At 34.6% G+C, this 9,683-nt stretch overlaps 1 protein-coding gene across 1 annotated transcript; it reads left to right on the forward strand.

Annotated features, from left to right (window-relative positions):
* The first annotated feature begins 733 nt into the window (after positions 1-733).
* LOC130648161 (uncharacterized) lies at positions 734-1,465 on the forward strand. Its single transcript, XM_057454197.1, has one exon. It carries the CDS (start codon positions 734-736, stop codon positions 1,463-1,465), a length of 732 nt encoding a protein of 243 aa, XP_057310180.1.
* Positions 1,466-9,683: the final 8,218 nt, after the last annotated feature.

Genomic DNA, 9,683 nt, shown 5'->3' on the forward strand with positions numbered 1-9,683 from the left:
CATTGGCTCAAACTTTTCATCAAGTTCAAGCTTTTTATTGCAAGCTAAAAGTAAAGGAGGAGGGATAACTTGCTGTGTACCTCTCTGTCAAAACAACTCAAAGAAGAATCCAGACTTATCTTTTTATGTCATTCCTAAAGACTCAGAGCTTCGAAAGAAATGGCTTTTTATGATCAGTAGAAAGGATTTTGTACCTTCTACATCGCATAGAGTTTGCTCTGTTCATTTCACTGGTGGAAAGAAGACATATATGAACAATGTTCCCACAATAGTCCCAAAAACTATCAAACCAACAGCTAGCAAACCAAGAAAAACTCTCAACAGTACAAACTGTAAATTGCAACTATTTTCTCCTGTGAGGGCTACGACAAATGACATTGCTGCAGAATTATCTGTGGAGGAAGAGTTAAAACAAGAGTTGGAAAAATTGAGAGCCGAAATTAGTTGTATGAGAATTCATGAAAAGGAACTTGATCAAACTATTGAAAAACAACAAGCCACTATAAGTGACATAGCATTTTCAATTGACCGGTTTAAACACAATGAAGCACACTTTAAGTTTTATACCGGATTCGAATCTTATAAATTATTCAAAGCAGTTTTAGAATATTTACAACCAGCTGCAAATAAACTAATATATTGGGGTTCAAATACTAACACTGAAAATACAAAAAATATAAACTCTACAAAACGAGGCCGATCACGATCATTGAGCGCAGAAGAAGAATTCTTTATGATACTGGTTCGAATTCGATGTGGACTTTTGTTAGAAGATATGGCTGTTCGATTTAATATGTCGACAAGTCACATAAGCAGAATATTGATTACATGGACAGATTTTTTACATTCACAATTCCGTATGCTTCCAATATGGGCTTCAAAAGAAACAGTACAAAATAGAATGCCGAAATGTTTTCAAAAAAGTTACCCAAATACCCGTGTCATATTAGATTGTACAGAAGTATTTGTGGAAATGCCTACGTCATATCGCACACAGTCCAGTACCTTTTCAAATTACAAACCCCATAATACAGCAAAAGGATTAGTCGGAATAGCTCCTGATGGATCAGTGACATTTGTCTCTGATTTGTATGGTGGACGCTTTTCGGATAAACGAATAACAAAAGATAGTGGTATATACGATTTGCTAGAGCCTGGGGATTCTGTGATGGCTGATAGAGGATTTGAGCTCGAGGAAGATTTACCTGATGGAGTAACATTAAATATTCCACCATTTTTAGATGGAAAACCTCAGCTAAGTTTATTAGAGGAAAACGAAACTAGAAGAATAGCATCTGTACGTGTACATGTCGAACGAGCAATCGAACGTATAAAAAATTACCGAATTTTACAAACAGTTTTCAAACTATCAATGGCTGCTGAACTCAATAAGATATGGGTTATTTGTTGTTATTTAGTTAATTTTTTACCACAGTTGGTACCAGATGTAAATACGAATGACTAAAAATTATAAACTTTCGTACACTATATATATATATATACTAGATCATGAAATATAAAGACAAAACAATATTGTGAGGAAACAATTTTATTTACTCACACTGTTGTTCTGTAATGTTGCTGTGCATGAAAGTGAAATAAAAGTGTGTTAGCTCAGGCAAAGTAATTCTGTTCCATTTTTCCTTTTGAAAAACTATTGTTTCCACATGTCGGTCAACTTTTGTATAAACAATAAAATCAATTTCATTGACTTGTGTTACTGCCATCACACCTTGACATTGGTGAAAATAATTATGTCTTTCTTTGAGTTTTGGCTTGCCATTCGATATTTGTAAAAAAAAATTTTTATCTTTGCATGCGTCAGAAATAGAGCAATCCTTTTTTGAATATGGGCACTTCACCTCAATCAATCGAGCATTCCCATTCAAAGTTGTTGCGCCATCAGGACTTGCACCTAACCACGGCCATTTTGGATTAATAACGAAACCACATTTTTCGACTTCAATATTTTTCTCGGTTTGATACCAGTTTAGAGCATTAACTTCATTTTCTAAGCCCCATTTGCAGGCCTCTGATGTAAAGTTTTTATTTTTATTTAGACATTTTTGTAATATGCTTTTTGGATGTATATTTTTTCTTCTATTTATAATAGATCCAAAATTGGATGATGTTATGCGTTTCTTTCTTTCTGTGTACCACATATCACATTTATACTGAGTACATGTGGATTTTTCTATGTCTCGAACTTGTTCGGCATTGACATGAATGAAATTGTTTACAAATGACTTTTGCTCATCTGATAACTCTGCTATTTCTGGTTCAAAGTCAAGAGCCTGCAAAAATAAATTAACTGTCGGACGTAATTCAACTGTTTCACTGTTTGTCTGTTCAAAATTAAATTCTTTTATAGATGTGTCATAAAATGATGATGGTTTATAGTCATTTCCTTGTAATAAATATGCCATTGAAGTTCCTTGCCCTATTTCAAATAAGTCTGTCGCTAATTTTTTGACTTTTTCGGTTGAGGGCTCATGTGCAAACAGTGGTGTAGAACAAAATTTTCTATTTCCTGTGACCAACGGTCTTTTGCGACTTTCATTTGTGTCTTTCGTAAGGTCTGCTTTCTCGAATGCCATTGCAGAAAATTTTATTGGTGCAGAATTTGCACTTTCTCCAGGTACATGCCATTTTTGTAACAAATCTGTGCATGTCTTGTCATCAGGGACAATTTTTAAGTCCAACTGTTTGTATTCAACCAATTGAAATAGAACTGCTGCGACATGCTTACAGCATCCTCCTGCTCCAGCTTTACATAAACATTTCGCATACAAAATATCACCACTTCTTTGACACAGGTGGACATAAACAGAATATTTTTCTCTTTTCATGGAAGCAGCTACAAAACATTTCACAAGAAAAGTTAATTTTTCAGCCATAACATTACTTTTAACTCTCACTTTCTTCACGTAGCTCTCCTTGAATAGTTGGTATCCAAGAATTTTATGCTTTGTAGCACCCTTCGGCTTGCTATCACAGCTATTTCCAAGAACTAAATATTGGTGAATTTTCTCCTGGGTGATCGAAGGCATAGCTGCAAGATCAGTTGACCATTGACTTATATCTTCGTGTGTTCTTTCCTCCACTTCTTCGTCCCTCTCGGCATTTGTTAATTCTTTAAAAACAGGTCTTGGTACCACACAAGAGCTTTGAGAAAAGCTAGGCCCAAGATCTGTAGAGCTTAAAATTATATCTAAATCTGTATCCTTATTTATTACTTCCATTTCGACTTCTTTCACTCCTAAAACCTCACTAACTAACAATATTTAAATGTTTACATCAATAACACGGGTTTTGGATAAGGGAGATAATGATTTTCTTGAGGAGATTTGAAAATTATCACAAACAATAACGGCTTTTTGTTATTATCGCCACAATAAAAAGAATGCTGTTATTTATTTACAAACTCTCGCTTCTGGGAGGGAAAACTGTAGAATACAACTACCATAATGCATTGCGAATTAGCCGTATAGAGGGAACGGGGAATTTATGGAGTCGACAACAGTATCGCAAAAACTTATTAGAAAGTTTGGTGAGACATGTGCATGGAAAATTATTTGTATGCAAAATGTATGCCAGGAATCAGTTTGGATATTTAGAAAACCTGCTCCTGATTCTCTATACTGGAAATGGTATTATGTACAGTACTTATATGTATTACATACAGTACTTCAAAAAGACTTGTACAAAGTGTGTAGTTATTCAAATACAAATAAAACTACGCATATGCACCGCTATTCCAATTGTAATTGTCCTATCAAATGTTTATTAAAAGTAAGACGACGCATGTTTCTCTTGATTCACAATCTAAGGGTGTTGAAGTTGAAAAAGTTGAAGAAGAAGTTGAAAAGAAAATATTGACCACTAACCACAAATATACAGTCCTAAACTCTGAATGGAATATGTTTTACGCTCTGTTTTCTTACTTTTTTGGTTTTTTTTGGTTTTCATTCCAATTTTGCATGAACTAACGAAAGATACAAGTCGGTATGAAATCAAATAACAGCGAATTGTTATTTTTTTTTCTTTCTTCTTTGGATTTTGAGCGAAATAGATATGAAACACACGTGATCCCCCAAATATTTCAACGAACCAAAAAAAGCAGGTTGTAAGTGGGAAACTAATCACGTGTGAGAGATGTTGATGTTTTTATGGCGTTATTTCTGAATTGTGTGATTTCGTGTAAACAGCTTAACTTAACCACTTTGTTCTGTGCTGCCTCCAGACTAACGACTAACGAATTGGGGTATCTAATAGCCATTAAACGACTTTGTGATATCCTACAAAACTTCCAGCTCGGTTTGACTTCTGAATCGGAACATTGACACCGATCTAACTTCATAGCAGAAATAGAAAACGATGTCAAAAATTTTATGGTGATATTGCCGGTAATTTTTTCATTTTCTGATGATTTTACATTTTTCTCTTGCAATACAAATCAGGTGCGAATTGTAGACGTCAATACAACAAGGGTTTACAAAAACTGATTGCATCATGCGCGGTTTTTAACTAAGTCTCGCTGCCTCATGGTTTACAAATTATTTCAAATAGTGTTTTAAAAAATCCAATGACATATATCCACCAACGACATAATTTTTTTTCTTACGATCTCAACGCCATAATGGTTCAACTCTGTACGGTAGCACTCTCCCACCTGCAATTCCCCAATGATAAAACACCTGTATACATGCACGCATTTCATAAGGAACCAACATAGCGACACACTGCAAATTCTACAAGAGGGCGAGGGACAGAGTGGTGTCTTACAATGATCAACTTGACCGGTCAGGTCTAAACTGTTTGACTAAAGGTGTGGCGCATCTACAAAGTTGTTTTAAAGCTCTTCGAGAATCAGAAGTATTTTGATGGAACAACATTTGGAGTTGTTAATACTTGAAAGGTACTACGGGCAAATAAAACGGTATAGGACACACATAATGTTGTTATTAAACTTGTGCCCGTGATCTTGTGTGGACCGTTGAGTCAGTATCTCCTGTGCCCCTGCAAAAACCAATCACATCTATCAAACAAACACAAATCCGGACATAATATATTGGGAAAAAGGGCGGAGTTTCACAAGCAATTAAGAACTAAGTACCTTGCACTGTGAACTTTTCAATGTTCACATACTGGTTAGGTTTGTAAGTTTAGACTTAGGTTTTTGGATCACGTTCGTAAATCAAATGACCGGATACTTTTTTTCTTCAGCGATTCAACCTCTACATAATGGGAGAAACGGGTTATTAAATTTCTAAACAATATTATATAATTATATATTGGTGGGTTTTTACTGATGTCACCAAAATTTTTATATTCTTATATTTTCTTAACCGGTGATGAAAACCGGGCGATTCTACATATTATTTTGATCAGCGTTTCAAGCTTTACGCAATACTGGTAGGGGCTAATAGCTGGTAGCGCAGGATTATTGTTGTTGTTTTTTTGCCTTAGTGGATATTTGCACGGGCCTTATGTAAAAGTTTCTTATAATAATACGACGAGTGTGTCTGACTTTCCGTGGCAGGCAAAGTGGATGCGTTCATTTTTCTTTGAAGCTGCCGAAAAAGTTATGTCTAATTTGCTCACTTTTCTGACAGTAAGGCACGACGTTTATGCATTTAGACTAACGTCAATGTATGTAAGAACATTGAAAGGTTGGAAACTTAGCGTTTCGCTTTTTTTATTCTCTAAAACATATGAATATCTTTTATCTTCTGTTGTGAAGATATTTATTATAGGTATCCTTAAAAACTGAAAAAGACACGAAGTGTAAAAAATTTAATAAATCCCCCCCCCCCCCCTTTTAAACACCCCCTCAAATAGAAGCCCCCTCAAAATGTCAAAATATTTAATAAACGCCCCGGGCGTTTACTCGAAGCATTACAGTATACGTATTCTTGATCAGTGTTTCAAGATTTATACGATGAAAGCAATAAATATATAAATGTGTATAAACATTTCTACAAAGAATTATTTCGTTTTTTTGCTGCTGTCAGAAAAAAATATAAACCCTTGTATCCCCTTAATCGTTCTTTGAAACCACACGATCTTATATATTATTTGGGCTAGCATTTCAGGTCCAGGTTTTATACAATATAGGCTGCAATTAAATTTTTTAAACTTTTTTTTATTGCTTGCGTCGTCAAACTGTAAATGACCTTTTTCATTGTTCCTTTGCCTAATCGGATTAAAAATAAAGGCAACAGCTAAAAAAATTGCGAAAAGAAATTCTTTGTGCATCTACAACGGTTCATTGTTGACGTCAAAATTCAAATGACTGATCTTTCTTTTTTTCTTTTATATTCGTTACTAATGTCTTGAACATGGAACATGATGATGTCGTGGTTAAAAGTCTGAAAAAAATGTTATATGCAGCATTTCGCAAAATTGACCATTTCGAAGAATAGCCCTTCTTCTCATCCTTAAGCTTCCAGATGTTTTTGGAAAGCTCAGTTTCATTTTAATACTTTATTGATACTGTATTATTATATACTAGTAATTAGTCCTGTAGAAAAATCCACTATAGATACCAAATAAAAAGCAGCGAAATGGTGAGCGAAATTAACCATTCATTGTTTTTTGGTCAAAACGTTTTGTTAATAATTCCATTCAAGCGAAAATAAATAAAACCAATATGTTTTTCATATAACAGTAGACAATAGACACGTGCCTGAGGGAATAATTAAAATTAATTACCCGTGACTTTTGTGTAATAAAGTTTACATTATTACACAAGTGTTTTATGAGAACAATAAAATAAATTAACCGTGACTTTTATAAAACAAAATTTCCAAATCAATTTGAAAAATCACACAAAAGACAGAATAAAATAAAAGTTTAGCAAAAGTGACATGTTACCACAGCTATTTGTTTAGAAAAAACAACACATCCATTTTCCCTGACACACGCAACTGGCGTTCCATTATATAGATACACGCTCATTTTAAAATATTGAGCACTCTTAGTACTTTGTAAAACACTGCCGCATTGGTATAGATTTCTCCCATTGTCCTTTTAACTGGCTAAGTGGATTTTTCCACGGGCCTTACCGTCTATTCTCTTTTAATAACACAGAGAGTGCGTCTGTAACAGGCAAAGTGGATGTGTTTGTTTCCTTTCATGTAACCGAAACAAGTCTCGAATATGGTAAATTTTCTGACGTTACGGCGGGACTGTAACGTCAATATTTTTGTTTAAATTAACGAAGCCAATACAATGCACTTAAAACTTTTGAGGCTAAATAACTTTTGGCCTTAAAATTGAGGTGGTGGCGTCAGCCTTTTTTCACTGCGCAGGTATCTAGTGGAAACTTGTGACAAAATTAAGCAAATTTCCCAAATCTGGGTCCCTGTATTTGTATAAACCATCGTTTTATTGGGGCCTGAGTTATCGGAATCAGAGGTTTTCCATAGCGTTTTGGCCGGTTTTAGAAGTCCTGAGAAACGCCAGTGGAATCTCTCTATCTGGAACTTCTCTCTATCTCGAAATAAAGTCTCGGTCTCTTTGTGGTCCGCCCAAGGTATTTTCCTTTCTTTATCTCGACCTTTCTTTATCTCGAACAAATATTTTGGTCTCTTGCAAGTTAGAGATAGAGAGGCTTCACTGTAGTACCCGTGTTTGAGTATTATTACCTGGTTCCTTTTTTGCTTGAAAGCTGCCCAGTCTATGATGGGTTTTTTTACGATGCTTTTCGTTTTAAGAAGTCCCTTTCTTTAATGGGCTATTATGGGCTAACACTCACCCAGTACGAGTACCCTGTACAAAATGGCCACTACGATTACACCAGTTAGCTTCTTGCGTCAGCCTTTCAGATGTTTTTTCATAATTAGCTGATACAGATAACAGATATTAATAACAGATATTTTAAGTCATAAAACATGGTCTATAACCAATGTAGTAAATAGCGACTCTCCAACATTCAACACGCTGAATAATCACGGCCCAGTATGACAATATTAAATTTCATGATATCGGGAATAGGAGCATTTTCCTTACAACCATTTGGACATAATCATTTTGTAGAAAAAACAATACAACAAAAGGGACGCCGCATAGTTTACCTTTCGTGATACACCTGACATGCTACGTCAAGCCTTCCCGAACTTAGAAGTGTTGTTTTAAAAAAATGGAAAGAAAATCATTCCAGATTTTACATTATGAGTAGAAGCGTGCGAAATCAATCATAATGGTTGTGTTTGCAACGTTGAAAAGGCTATGTCCTGTGTAGATTTTCGGAATAATAGTAATCATGATGTCAATTATTCGTGAGTTTTCACCTTTTCGTTCTTTTTGTGAGATATTTCTTTCATAAACTCCACACGTCATTTCTCTATAAACACTAAATGTGCCGGTACACCCAAATGAAGGGTAAAAAAAAAGTGTCAAAAAACGGAAAACGAATCAACACACAATAGAGCTTACAGTTTCATCAGATAGCTAACTATTGGTGTAGCTTTTACTTGCCTTAACCCTAGCTTCTTTTACCAACAAAATAATAGTCTAAAACTCTGAAAATAGATATATTATAGATTCCCCTTGACATAACTTAGCATGAAATGGGACCAGTGTTTCCACGTATAAGCAATAATACAAATGCAAGAGTCCCAAAAGGGCCTGTAACATTGTGCACCTTATTTTTGGCGGACACAATCAAAACAGAAACACGACAACAATACGGAAAAGATTGCTTAATCGCTGTATTAGTTACTACGGCTAATCATATATAATAAATATTTCTACGAGCGTAACCAGTTGGTTCCTATGACGTTCAAAACTCTTATTTGGATTTTTTTATTTAGTATTTCGCCGACTAACCGTCCAATGTCTACAAATTAAATATTTATAATTTTTTGTCTCTAAGTAAAGTGTCTCTCTTTGCGTCTTTATCTATACTTGACGAAGGTTATTGCGTCACATTCTTGTTTTCATTTTATATTTAAAATATTTACGTTTAATGTATTATCCTTTTCTTTTTACTTGTTTGCTTGCTTCTTTCTGTTTTAGACGGTCTTCTCTTTCAGTTACCGTTCAAATTCTTGTTATAAGTAGCTATGAAGCTTCAACGTTAATCTTTTCTTAGTTTTTTTTCGTTTTTATATAAATAAAACTCTTCTGAAATTGACTTTTTATTTTCAATGTTTAAATGCAAGTACAGGCTTCCACTTGTTCAATCCATACATTTCGCTTTTTTGCAGAATCGAACATGAATATGGATAGGCTAGCTCGTTTGCGACACTTCTTCTTTTTCCTCCTTTTTCTTTTCGTTTTCATTTCCCCCCGCTATTTCTAAACTCGATATTTCCTTCGTTAACGAAACTTTATTTACGACCGACGATTCGATTGCTTCCACGATAGCGTTTCTTCTGCCAGCTCGTTCTGAACTGGAGAACGTTTTTTCTAGCTTTTCTGTTGATATGTTCTGTTGCACTTCTGACATTTGGCTCACCAGTTTAAAACCTGCACGGTTTATATAACAGAGAAACAGAGAAATGATACACTGCTTATATATATACAACAGATATGGTGAAAATATTCCTTCTTTGTAATTTCTCTGTTAAACTCGTTTGATAATTTTTCTTTAAAACCCTTTCAAACAAACGTATTTTGTGCTTCTTTTTCTCTCCTATACGTTGAAAGGCATTTATATATACTTTATTTGAAGATCT

The sequence above is a fragment of the Hydractinia symbiolongicarpus genome, chromosome 6 (assembly GCF_029227915.1).
Source record: "Hydractinia symbiolongicarpus strain clone_291-10 chromosome 6, HSymV2.1, whole genome shotgun sequence".
Lineage (NCBI taxonomy): Eukaryota > Metazoa > Cnidaria > Hydrozoa > Anthoathecata > Hydractiniidae > Hydractinia > Hydractinia symbiolongicarpus.

Excerpts from the sequence above, each read along its gene's own strand:
- LOC130648161 (XM_057454197.1), top strand. The coding sequence starts at position 734 with ATGATACTGGTTCGAATTCGATGTGGACTTTTGTTAGAAGATATGGCT.